This window comes from Biomphalaria glabrata, chromosome 9, assembly GCF_947242115.1.
Source record: "Biomphalaria glabrata chromosome 9, xgBioGlab47.1, whole genome shotgun sequence".
NCBI lineage: Eukaryota > Metazoa > Mollusca > Gastropoda > Planorbidae > Biomphalaria > Biomphalaria glabrata.
Window position 1 is genome coordinate 41,992,977 of NC_074719.1, and position 12,628 is coordinate 42,005,604.

The 12,628-nt window shown below is 46.8% G+C and overlaps 1 protein-coding gene across 4 annotated transcripts in view; it reads right to left on the reverse strand.

Annotated features, from left to right (window-relative positions):
• LOC106071799 (uncharacterized) overlaps positions 1-12,628 on the reverse strand; it is a 46,997-nt gene that overhangs the window by 11,456 nt on the left and 22,913 nt on the right. For all 4 annotated transcript variants that reach the window (XM_056041967.1, XM_056041965.1, XM_056041968.1 and 1 more), the window contains exon 2: positions 1,597-12,119. In XM_056041967.1, the coding sequence (XP_055897942.1) occupies positions 1,597-11,047 (9,451 nt within the window). In that variant the 5' untranslated portion in view covers positions 11,048-12,119. The remainder of the gene's footprint in view (positions 1-1,596; positions 12,120-12,628) is intronic.

Here is a 12,628-nt window from a genome sequence, read left to right on the forward strand (position 1 = left end):
CGCAACGGTAGCACCATAGCAAAAGTGAAAAGGGCGTGTCCTGGTGGGCAGTAGGGTGACGTTGTTGTTTTTTTTTATCACCCATGGAATGCTGTAGGCTATCCTGCTAGTGGAGCATAAGATCTTAATTCTTTCAATGGCCACCGAACACTCACGTGACTATATAAGTCAGGGAAACGGAGAAATGGCTTTACCCCCCCCCCTCTCTCTCGCTTTTAGAAAACAAATATACCGACAAGTAAAAAAAAAAAAAATATAAGCATTTCCATTATTAAAAGCTTTTTGTACTCTAGGACATTTTCACACTTAAAATTTATCACAATATTTTCGTTACACTTTCATTTGTACGACCCCCCCCCCCCCAAAAAAAAACAACAACAACATATTATGAAACAAATAAAATTTTTAAAATGAATCAAAAAACAAAGACAAATTGATAGAAAGAAATGTAGCGGCGATTTAATGGAAATAGAAAAAAAAATGCAAGAAAATAGTAAGAAGAAAATCTGGAGAGATTTTGACAAAACAAACAATGTCAATGACGCTATAGTGTAAGATCACTGTCGCCAACTAGATAATAAACAAGGTTACAAAGTTTGTGTGGAGTCACAAACTCAAAATCGCCCCCCCCCAAAGTGTTCCACCCATGCTGGTAAAAAGACAGGTTTCAATATTTCCAGGAAGAACATCAGAATGAGATTCTATCAGTCAAATGACAGAAGAAAGGAGAAAAAATGTTGACAGATCTTGTGTGTGTGTTTTTTGTTTGTTTGTTTGTTTGTTTTTTGTGTGGATGTGAATGTTTCCTTCATAATTGCATAATATAACATATTGTTGTAAAGTGTGTGTGTGTGTGTGTTTCTATGGTAGTAAGTAAAGTAAAGTTCCACTTTCAGACCTTGTGGTCTATAGCGCATCATTTTCTATGGCCTACGGTTTACGAGGGTGTCATGTGGCCAGCACAACGACCAACCGCCTTTACTCCCCAACTAATGCCAGGTACCCATTAGAGCTGGGTGGACTCAGAGGCGCTCAAGGATCCCGAAAGTAAAAAATCCCAGTCATCACCAGGATTCGAACCCGGGAGCTCCGGTTAAGAAGTCAAGCGCTTTACCACTCAGCCACCGCGCCTCATGTGTTTCTATAGTGACGATGGGAAAAGGTAAGCGATTGGTTGTGAATGATGCAACATAGGTGTCATAGTCGTCACTTGGTTCTAGTAAGGGAGACGACTCCAGAACGTAAGACTGAAAGGTAGTGTTATTGTATTGAGTTAGATTTCGTTAAAGAATATTGTTACTATAAGTCTACATTTATTTCATTTTATTATAAGTCAGTTGTGTCTTTATTATAAATAAAGTTCTATTTAGTATAGTTCACAAAAGGAAGTTATTCAAGTTATTTGAATTTGCATTAGTTAAAGATATATTACGCCAACAACGGTTTAGTTTGTCCACCAGGAGTTTAGTGCTACAAGACAACGACCGGTAACAACACATATGTCATATACATAATAGTAAGAACGGAAAAAAAAAAGGTATTAATTTAGTTGTGATCTTATGGAGCCTATCTATCTGTAGAGATGTACAAACTTACCCTTTAAACTCTTGGCTGTCTCTTGGGTCTTCACGTCGTGTCTTGACAGAGGGGGCGTGTTTAGTCCGGCTGCGGTGTTTGGTTTCGTGGAGCTGAAGGCACTACCCGGAACCGGGTATCTGTGTGGGGACTGTTTCGAGGACGTCCCGTTGGATTCCACGGGCTTCGTCGGGCTCACGTCTCTGGCTTGGGGAGAGACAGAGGAGCGACTGCCCCGGGGCTTAGGTTGCCAGGTTCGACCTGCAGATCTCAGCGATTCCTGCGAGGCTCCGACTCTGAGCTTGGGAGCGTCTTCGTTGTCAGAGGGTCGGCGGAGCCCGGCGCGAGAGTCCCTGGAAGTGTCTAGGTCTCTCGAGCTGGCCCTGGAAGAGTTGGCTTTGTCCAGATCCTGGCGCCGATCACGGGGACTCCACTCACGCTCCTTGCGAGAATCGTCTTGCTTTTCGTATCCTCTTCTCCTGTCTAATGAGTCTCTGTCTTGCTGGCCACGGTCATACTCCCGGCCACGACTGTCGTAGCTTCTGTCACGCTTGTCATAGTCTCTATCACGATCTCTGTCGTAATCCCTGTCCCGCCTGTCAGAATCTCTCCTGTCGTAATCCCTGTCCCGCCTGTCAGAATCTCTCCTATCGTAATCCCTGTCCCGCCTGTCAGAATCTCTCCTGTCGTAATCCCTGTCCCGCCTGTCAGAATCTCTCCTGTCGTAATCCCTGTCCCGCCTGTCAGAATCTCTCCTGTCGTAATCCCTGTCACGGTCTTTTTCTCGCCTGTCATAATCCCTGTCACGTCTATCAGAATCTCTCCTGTCATAATCCCTGTCACGCCTGTCCTCCTTTCTATTGTAATCTCTATCCCCCCTGTCAGAGTCTCTCAAGAAACTATCCCTATCGATAGTGTCTCTGCTGTCGTCCCTAGAACTAAAACTGCTGTCTCTTTTCCTGTCCGACTCTAGAGCTACTCCTTTATCAGCACTGCTGATTCTACTGCCTCGATCAGAACTACGTTTGTCCGAGTCTCTGGTAAAGCTGGTGTCCGAGTCGGAGGGCTTCCCCTTCGACTCCGATGAATCAAGTCCAACGTCTCTATCTCGTGCGCTAGACCTGGGGCTCTTGAGGTCAAGAGATCGGTCAAGATCCGTTTCTCTGACCGGTGACCTGGACTCGACGGCCGCTTGGCGGTGATCCTCAGAGGCGTTTGATGTGAAGCTCTCGTTGTGAATCGATGGCGTTCGGGACGACGTGAGCCGGCGAGGCTCTTGAGCAAACTCAGGGACTTCGAATTTAGACTGCAGCTCTGAAACTTTAGGTTTCGTCTTGGGCAACGCCTTTTCAGGTTCGGTGGGAGATTTAGATTTCGACAGTCTGGCTTTGGGAAACCAAGACCTTTTCTTTTCCGCCTCTGGAGCCTGCGCAGGAGACTGAGCTCTTTTGGAGAATGATTCTTGTGAGGCAGGTGCCGAATCTTCAAATGAATCGTCAATGTTTGTCTCTTGGATGGATTCAGGAGAAATAGTTCTTTGAGTTTCGGCTTTGGGAATAACTGAGTTTTGTGTCAAAGGTTGAGACGCAGGGCTAGGTCTTGGATCACTGACAGGTTCTTGTGAAACAACTACGCTGGGTGGAGATTTCCTATCAGTTGGAGACACACGAATAGCAGGCGAAGCGGGGAATTTATCCGAGTCATAGCTGGAGTCAGGACTCAGATTCTTACTCGGAGAAATGGGAGATTTCCGATTTTTCAAGTCTTCCGAAGACGAGGACGAGGAAGAGCGAAGAGACTTGAAGAAACTAAATCCTTTAGGTTTAGCTATTGGATTCACATCTTTCTGTTCGGTGGCTTTCGTGTGTACCGGTGACTTTTGTTTTTCTCTGATTTCCTCAATCTTTTTAACAGGAATTTCTACTTTTGGCTTAATTTCACTTGAATTTGGTCTTGGGGGTGGAATAGGTTTTGGTCTGAGAGCAGGTTTCTCTAGCGGGGCTGGTTTAGAAACATCGGTTAATGGGGGCTTGGGGGTTGTTTCAACCTTGTTGGATGTACTCGTGACTTCTACAGAGGGTTCAACTTGAAGAGGTTTTGTGACAAGTAGAGGAGCAGTAACTGTAGGGCTTGCGTCTGTAGGTCTTGTGGGCACTGGCCTCAGTATTATGGGTTCCTCGTCTGGCTCGGGAGATTCAACAATATCTGAATACCGCTTTTCTTTTTCCAGGCCAGGGCGCTTGAGTATGCTCTTAACGTTGGGGTCACTCGGAGAAACAATGACTTTTGGCACAACGTCATCGTACAGGTCTTCTTCTTCTTCAGCCTTGATGTTGATTTTTAAGGGTGCTAGGGATTTGTCTTGAGAAGGCGCTTGGGATTTGGACGTGGGGGATGCTGGCGAGGCTGGACTTTCTGCTTGCTTTGAGGGCTGCGCGTTCTCTTTCTTTTTCTCAAACATGGCTCTTATTTTGTCGAAGGGCACAATGGGTATGGGCATTAGTGACTTGGGCTTTTCTTTGTTGCGTTGCTGCTCGCTGGGCAGTTTGACTGGGGTGGGGGTCGTAGGCTTGCTAGCATTATCAAAAGACTGGTTGTCGAACAAGGGAGTGGTAGGGGCGGACTTTGAAGGGTACCTTGGTGATCGGAGATTCCTAGCAGATGTCGGGGGTTGGACTCTTGTCTTGATGACCACATTGGACATGGTAGAGGGGGTCGTGCAAGGGGAGGAAATGAGGCTAGGAGACATCTGCCAAGATGACATGGTGGAGGAAGAGCCATACTTAAGCAAACAGCTCCCGCTTTTGGACAAACTGGACTGCTTGTACCAGTCAGGAACATTCAGCTTCTGCAATGATTTGCTGATTCTCAGCTCGTGCACAGAGGGGACACGCTGCAGGCCGTCTTCCGTGGGGGAGGTGGCGAAATGATCATCATCAATGTTTGTTTCTAAAGTGCACAAGCTCTTTGACTTCTTGTACTGTCTGTTGGCGAAACGATTTTTACCTGATTTCGAAGTGGGCGTTTCATAAAAGCCAGACCCTGACCCACTTATCGTGGTGTAGTCAGAGGCGTGCCTTAGCTCACTCATGCTGGCGGGTCGGTCTAGCACCTGCCTGCGATCATCCTGAAAAGGAAATGTTAAGTCAAACAAATCACTATTAGTCTCTGGGAAAAACGCATCGCCCATGCCACTGTTGTCCAAATAGTCTCTAGAATTGAGCTGTTGAAGCTGGCTGTACAACTCAGAATGGATGCTGTCAATGGACAACGCCTTGTCCATGATCTCACGTCGTCCTTTTTCGGTGAATATGCAATCGCTGTGCAGACAATTAAGATGAGCCGTATGGAGATTGCTTTCAGATTTCCTTGTAAGGTTTATCATGTTCTTTATTTTCTCCAATTGCTCTTGGCTTCTGTACTTGGAGCTGCTGGCCAAGCTCTTGGGCGTATACTTCCTTTCCTTAAGAGGCGTGGAAGGTGCTGTCTTTGTTGTGCCAGCATTTTGAAGAGCCTCCTTGCGGGCTTCAAACTCGCTAGCTAGAGGATCACTGTTTAAATTTTGTTCGCTGAGAAATCTGTTTCTGGATTGAACTATTTTAATTCTGCTTGGGGTAATGAGGTGGTCAGGCAGTACGAAAGGGGTGATCTTGGGCGAGGGCGGTGTCGTTGGCGTAGTTGGAGGCTGCTGAGTCAAAACGGATTTGTAAGGTTTAAACTTCTTCTTTATCTCTTTCATCGATCTCGGCTTAGCTGGGGCTTGGCCGAACTGAGCGTGCGCCCAGGCAGTTCCACGAAAAGGAACCGAGAGAGGTAAAGATAAAGATTTGGCTGATCTGACTGGCGACTCTGCAGAGTCAGAGGACACAACACCTGGTGATGTCGTGGCGGAGACTGACGTTGAATCCTGCGGCATCACATCGTCTATGCTCTCTGCTGAATGTGATAGTACCTTTTCTTCAGCTCTTTCTTCTGTCAATTTATCAACTAACATTTCCATAACCTCATCTTCCACAACTAAATTGTCATTTTTGTCTACATTGCTTTTGTCTTTCTCGCTCATTCTGTCGTTGGATTCCTCATCGTCGGATTCTTCTTCTGAAGATGAATCAGTCATTTCACTATCTTCACTTCCTTCTTCTTCTGTCTCACCACTCTCAGTCTCCTCTTTCTCTTCACTCACAGTCTTGTTAGTGGAAAAGTTTAAAACATTGTTTTCAAGGACTGGTCGCACTTTTGGAATTTCCTCTATTTTTGTTTCGAATCGATCAATACTCATAGAAGGAGAAAATAGTTCAGGGCCATCTTCATCGGCGTCTGCGAATTCCAAATCCATGACATCTGGTCGTTCTAGCTCAGGGTTATCCATTGATGCAATAAGTTTTCTTTCTGGTGTATCGGGAAGTTTTTTGAGAATTTCTTCAGACACGTTTGTACTTGTGTTGGGGGACAGTTTTTCTTCGACAAAATTAGAGCCAGGAATGACACGTGTCCATTTTACTGGAGGAGGCAAGACAGCTGAACCTTCTTCCGATTTAGCAACTGTGGGAGGTTTGACAGCTGGGCTGGATTCCAGTTTGGGCACTTGGGGAGATTGAACAGTTGAGCTGGATTCCAGTTTATTTACTGGAGGAGTTAGGACAACTGAGCTAAATTTAGGTTTAGTTGGTATTGGAGGCTTAGCCATTGGGCTGGATTCCACTTTGATTACTGTAGGAGGTTTGACAACAGGGCTGGATTCCAATTTGGTTACTGTAGGAGGTTTGACCACTGGGCTAGATTCTAGTTTGGTTACTGTAGGAGGTTTGACCACTGGGCTGGATTCCCCTTTGGTTACTGTAGGAGGTTTGACCACTGGGCTGGAATCTACTTTAGTTACTGTAGGAGGTTTTACAACTGGACTGGATTCTAGTTTCGTAACTGGAGGTTTGACTAGTGGACTAGTCTCTAGCTGAGCGACTGGCGTTAGTGTTCGAATTTCACCAGCTGGAATGTTAGGTGTTTTAGAAATCGACTGAGGTCTAGTGACCGAGTTAGGGCTTGATTCTACTTTTGCTGGCGTTAAAGGTGTTGCGGGAGTCGTTGGCTCTGCAGATGAACTAGACTGTGATCTGGAGCTGTCATAAGGCGGTACGGGAACTTCGAAAACTACATCCAAAACAGGCTCTTGCGAAACACCAGAAGAAGGTCGCGGAGGAATCAAAGGTCGCAAAGGAGACTCTAGAAGTGTTTTAAAGTCATGAGTGGGAGAGTCAACGCCTTCTCTGCTAATACTCCTCATTAGACTTTCTCTGCTTAGACTGCGCGATACGCCTGGCTCAGAATCATATCTTTCTATAGCAAAACTGCGGCTCGATGTCTCTTCAAAAGATCGATTCAAGGCTCCCATTGATTCCTCATCACCCGTAGAACCAACAGACGCCCTCCTGCCCACACCGAAATCTTCTTCACTTTGAGCAGTAGACGTTCTTTTCAGTTTTGCCTTCTTCACCTCGGACTCACCAGTGGCATCTTCAACATTTTGCGATTCTGGTTTTTTCTCCTTTAGCGAATGTTTTCGTGCCAATGGCACGGGCCTGACTTGCTCCTTGGACTCAAAAGAAAAGACTTCCTGCTTTTTGAAAGGCGAAGCTAGATTTCCACTCAAAATTCCTGCTGCGCTGAGGGGCGTTTTTAGCGTGTCTAGCTCAAAAATTTCATCATCGTCTTTTTCTGCTATTTGGCGAACGAAAGAGTCGTAGTCTTCTTCGCTGAAGGGCTCACTGGAAGCAGGAATTCCACTAAGGAAAGAGTTGAAGTCATCAAACGGCTCGTAAGGCTCTTCCGAGTCGATGAGTTTCCGTTTTTCTGGTTCGAATCCAGAGGTGGAATGTAACTTCAATTTGTTTGAGTCTGCAACGGAAGCACTTGCAGTCTCTTCGCGTTTAGGAATGTTTGGAGAAGGCGATGTTATCACTTCCGGTGTAAATTTGAGTTTCGAAGACGGTTGTGAAGGTGTTAGCATTTCAATAGGAGGGGGTGAAAGAGCGCGCATATCCGCCTTGACAGATGGTTTGTAGTTCTCAGAAGTGGCGGACTGCGGGGCAATGGGTGAAGGTAATTTGAGATCTGCAAAAGGTGTTCTGGTAAAAGATGGTAATTTCACTTCACCAAATTCTAGTTTAGAGTATCTCTCCTCTTCTAGGTAAATTCGCTGGGAGTGTGACCTTTTGTCACGGATTGGAGTTTCCAATGTAGCAAACGGGGCGACAAGGTTTTCATCTTTACATTCAACGAAAGCAAACTTCTCGTCCTTCTTTCCGTCAGCTTTATCTTCTGCTTTATCTTTTTGGTCGTCTGCACTTTTGTCACCCGAGCTTTCTTCGTCAGACTCATCGTCCGACTCATCGTCGTCATCACCGTCTTCCTCGCTTTCCTCGCTCTCACCTGTTCTCTCTTTACTCCTCTGGTCTGAATAGCTCTCCTCCTCCTCCACGTCATCAATGTTTGTCTCCTCCTCACTGGGAGCCTCGTCTGCCCTCTGGTCACTCGTGTCCACCACGGCGACCGGTACCTCGTGGTCGTCATGGCCGTCCTCCTCTACGAAGACCCGCTCTTTCTCGATGTAGCGGACAATGGGCCAGCCGCTCTCCGTCGTGTATTCGTTGGTCTTGTACTCGTCCAGGTTCAGCTGGAACCCGAGCTTCGACTTGGTGTCCACATTGGTGGCTGGCCTGACCAATGCGTTGCTCTCCTCTGGGAATTCTTCACCCGCATCTTCCTCAATAAACTCGTACGTTTCAAATCCGGCTGCGCCGTAGCCGTCCACTTCTATCATGGTGGACGTGCACGTGCTCTGGCACTCCTCCTCCATCGGCTCGCTGCTCGTGACCACGTCCATCCCCAGCATTTGTCGTCGCCTGATCTCGCTTCTTTGGTCCAGCAGCTCTTTGACCGACTGTAGAGTTTTCAGAATGGCGCGCTCGGGAGTAAGTGGAACAACAAACGTCTCCTCTATGATCTGCTCCTCCCATTCCTCACTCTCGTCTCCTTGCTCACTCCTCTTTCCATCACCGCTCTCCTCCGTTCTGGTTGAGTACCCACTCCTGTCCATCGCCTTAGTTTCGTTGTCTTGTCTAAATGGAGAATTAACAACACCGGGAAGCTTCACTTCAACAGAAGGCACATTATTAGAATCAGACGATTGTGTCTCAGGGGAGAAAATCGTGTCTTCAGTGTTAATACTTTCAGGAACAGTAAACTCCCCTTGATTGGGATTTAAGTCACGTGCTTGTGAGTTAGTTTCGTCTATTTCAAAAATGTTTGAAAAGGCGCTCTTAATTTGAACAGGGGAGCCAAGGCCCTCAGAGTCTAATGCTGCGTACGATTTGTAAGCTTTCAAATCTTGCTTATTGTCATTTTCGTTTCCATAGGCGTCACCATTATCTTCTTCTTCTTCTCCAAAAGGGACCCCACCCCCTTCACTCACGTATCGGTCCCTAAAGTATGCCTCCTCTTTGTCTTCCTCCCCTTTCAACTTTTTGTTGCCATAGGCGGCACCGTCGCTCAAGGGGCGCTTTGTTTTCACAGGGTTGGGCCGAAGGGCGAGCAAAGTGGGGCCGTGAACGGGGCTGTCCCCGCTCTCGGCGGACGCTTGTCTGGTGATGACCGTTTGGACAGACTCGTCACTCTCAGAGGCGCTGTCCTCGACTTCAGATTTGACCGCTGATGTCCGAACAAATTTGTCCGGAACAACTTGGTCAGCAATTTGACCAGCCCTTGAGGAGGGGAATGTTTGGCGTGTATCAATGGGGGCCTGAGAATGCGGAAATAAGCTAGGCTTAGCGTTAGTTACAGTACTTTTCAATTTACCTGTCAATCTGTCCACGCTGCTTCCGTAAGAACGAACATATTTCACATACTCCTCTTCAGAAGGGAAATTAGAACTATCCTCCTCGGGATCACTGGCATCTAAATCCGTTTCTTTGAAAAGAGGGTCCAAGACGGGCCGAGATTCGCTACCACCAACGCCATATCTTTCTAATGCTTGCGCATCATAATAATCGTCACCGCGCGCCGTGTCACCTCTGTTGTCCGGATCAGTAGCGAAGCCTGTGTTTACGCCATTTAATCTCGAGCGTTCGAGGTCACGTGGTGTGCTGCCGAGCAGGTGAGAGGCGACGGGTCTCCTCGAGGGCACAGCTGTGCTGGGTCGAGTGTGTAACAATGGCGGCATCGCATTCCGGGTTGTCGAAGATTGAGCGCTGTCCAAATCGTCGTCGGTGCGGCCCCGAAAGCGATTCGGAAACCGACGCCGCTCTGATGATAATCCGTGTTTTCTTTCTTCGTATTCAAGGTCGTACTCGTGTTCCCTGTGTCTAGATTCGTAGAAAGCTTTCCCACTTCTGCTACTGTTTGTGCTCTCGCTGGACGAAGTTGTCATTTCGTCAGAATCCTCTTCGATAATCGGTTCTAAAGTAGAGCAGCAGAATAGTTCTTCGTCTGAATCAAGTTCCCTTGGTTGTATGTCGTCATGGGCGTAATCCGTGTCCAGGTCCTCGGAGAACCCCATGAAATCATCGTCGGAGTCATCCCTATCGTCATAATGTCTATCCTCACTGTTTCGGTAGCCGTCTCGGTAAGGCCGGTAGTTCTCATCGTCTAGTATGTGGCGGTACTCCTCTTTGCTGCTGTTGGCGCCGCCGCTGCTGCTGTCCGTGCTGACGTTGAGCTGGTGGTGCTGGTAGGTGGGGGGCCCGTCGCCGCCTAGGTCCTCGCCGCTGGAGTCCACGAAGTGCTCCGTCTCTGAAGACGAGTGGCAAGGTTCTGACCCAGGCTGTGAGAGTGAGCGCTGTAGTAACAACGTCTCGGTGCTGGATGCGACCTCGTCTGCGATGGTGTTGGAATCAAAGCTGCTGTCTTGCCGTTCCGACATCAATCGATCTGTTTTGTGATCTGCCGTACTGTCACCTGGCTCCATTGTTGTGGGGGCTCCCTCCTCACACCGGAAGCGAGACTTCTCGTGCGCGATAGTGGTTTCCCACACTGGTCTATAAATAATCTCCTCTGGGCTTTCCACATCTTCGTCTCCATCCAGGGGTATGTCCACCGGAATTCGGATGATGGGTTTGAGCGTGGTGGTCTGGTAACCCACTCCTCCGCCGCCGACAGCTCGCGATCGGCCCAACGTCTCTGTCAGGGCCAGTACTCGTTGATTCAAAGCGTCCAGTTTTCCTCCGTCAAAGTCAGAGGCGTTGACGGGGGTGGTTTGTTTTCCTCGTTCTCCTCCACTCGCAGATGACGACGCCCCTGAAGGGCGCCTCCACTCCTCCGCCATGCGCTCATCCTCCCGGTCCTCGTCGTTAATTTTGTCCAGTAATCTCCAAGAGAACATAATAGTAATGATCGTGGCGATAGCTGCCGTTAGGAACCGCTCGAACGCCCCGTCCGACTGCGGCGGTGGCGGGCCTCCTTTTGGAATCCAGCGATCCATTTCGTGGCCCCCACCCTTTACGTCCGGTTACCACCAGCGACTCTCCCCCACTTCACCAGTGGCACAACAAAGTTAAAACAACACAAAAACCTTGATAAGGTATTGAGTCACTTAATCCAAGCTGTGGGCCGCTACTACACAGCTGACATACAAAACCAGTAGGGGAGGGGGGAAGCATATGGGGGACGGCATGAATTCAATTGTCAACAAAGTTTGTCTCGTTTTTTCCATATCCAGTCCTACTTTTGTATCGCTCCACTCTCCGCGAATATTGCTGACTCTTCGCCACTTCATAACTTTGTACAATAGTGTAAATACGTGAACACAAGTAGATCCATTCCTTTTCTCAAAACTCTATTCATTTCAAAACAGCTTTATGTGTTCAATTATCGTTTCAAGTACACATTTGTTCCACCATCATATATAGTGTCCGATGGTTTATAAGTAGGGTATTAGATATCCGTATAAAAACACAAATTGTAGTCATTTGAAAGCGACGTGCATTTATGAATGCTGTTCGATTATCCCTAGACGTGTAGGTGGTTGCTGGATAATTTTTAAGAACTTACAGTGACATGAAATGTAGGTAACATTTTAAGTCGCAATTGAGGTGCTCTTCGAATTAGCCACCAAAGATGTAAGCAGCTTAACTTTTTTTTGCGAAATCTTGGTTATTTTAAAAGTCCAATATAGCAGCATTGTTATCAATGAAGTTTTATTACCGAGACTCACTGTGTCATGAGCTTTGTCGTGTGTACACAGGTGGGCCTTGCAAGGGGGAGGGTGTCAAGGCATGGTAGGCCCCCCTCCTTCGAAATAAAAATAAACTGAGGCCAAAGTCTGTACAAGAATGTCTCGACTCCAGACCACTTTGACATGTAACACATGCAGACGAAACCAACGCTATAGTCACATGGTGCTGTCTTGAAGAGAGTAGGCCTATTTTATATCCTCAAAGCCGAAATTTTTTGATTGGTTCGAAAATACTCCAGAAGTGTTATAGAATTGCGTCATCACTTTTTGAAAACAATTTGTAACTCAAATCATATAATATCTTTTGTCAGAGGACATTCTTTAAAAAAAACAAAATAGCAACACATGTGAATACTTAAGACTATAACTATTCCTATTTGTACCTTCGTTTTTAAACAAATAAAATATTAGAACATGCGTTTATAGGTGCAACAACATTTAGACCAGAATCCAAAAGATTGTGGACATAGTCCAGTGGCAAAAGTCCAAGAATTTTCAATGAAAAACCTTCACCTAAGCGAAACGAACAGGAAAACGACTTAATTCCGTTCTACGGTCTATTACAGAGAAACATGAGACTCCAGAAGGAAAAGGAGACAGACCAAACGTGTGTAAGCTTTTGACGAGATCCGTAAAGAAACTAGGGCTATAGATTTGAGTGACACATTAGCACAGCTCGTGTGTTGCAATAGGGTTTACCTCTTGGGGGGGGGGGGGGCAGGAGTTTTTTTTTTATTGGAAATCAATACCTGTGGTGTTTTTGTTTTTTTTTCATTTTATCTATATCGGAATTTAGGCTCGCGCGTGAAGAGAAAAACAATTTAAGAG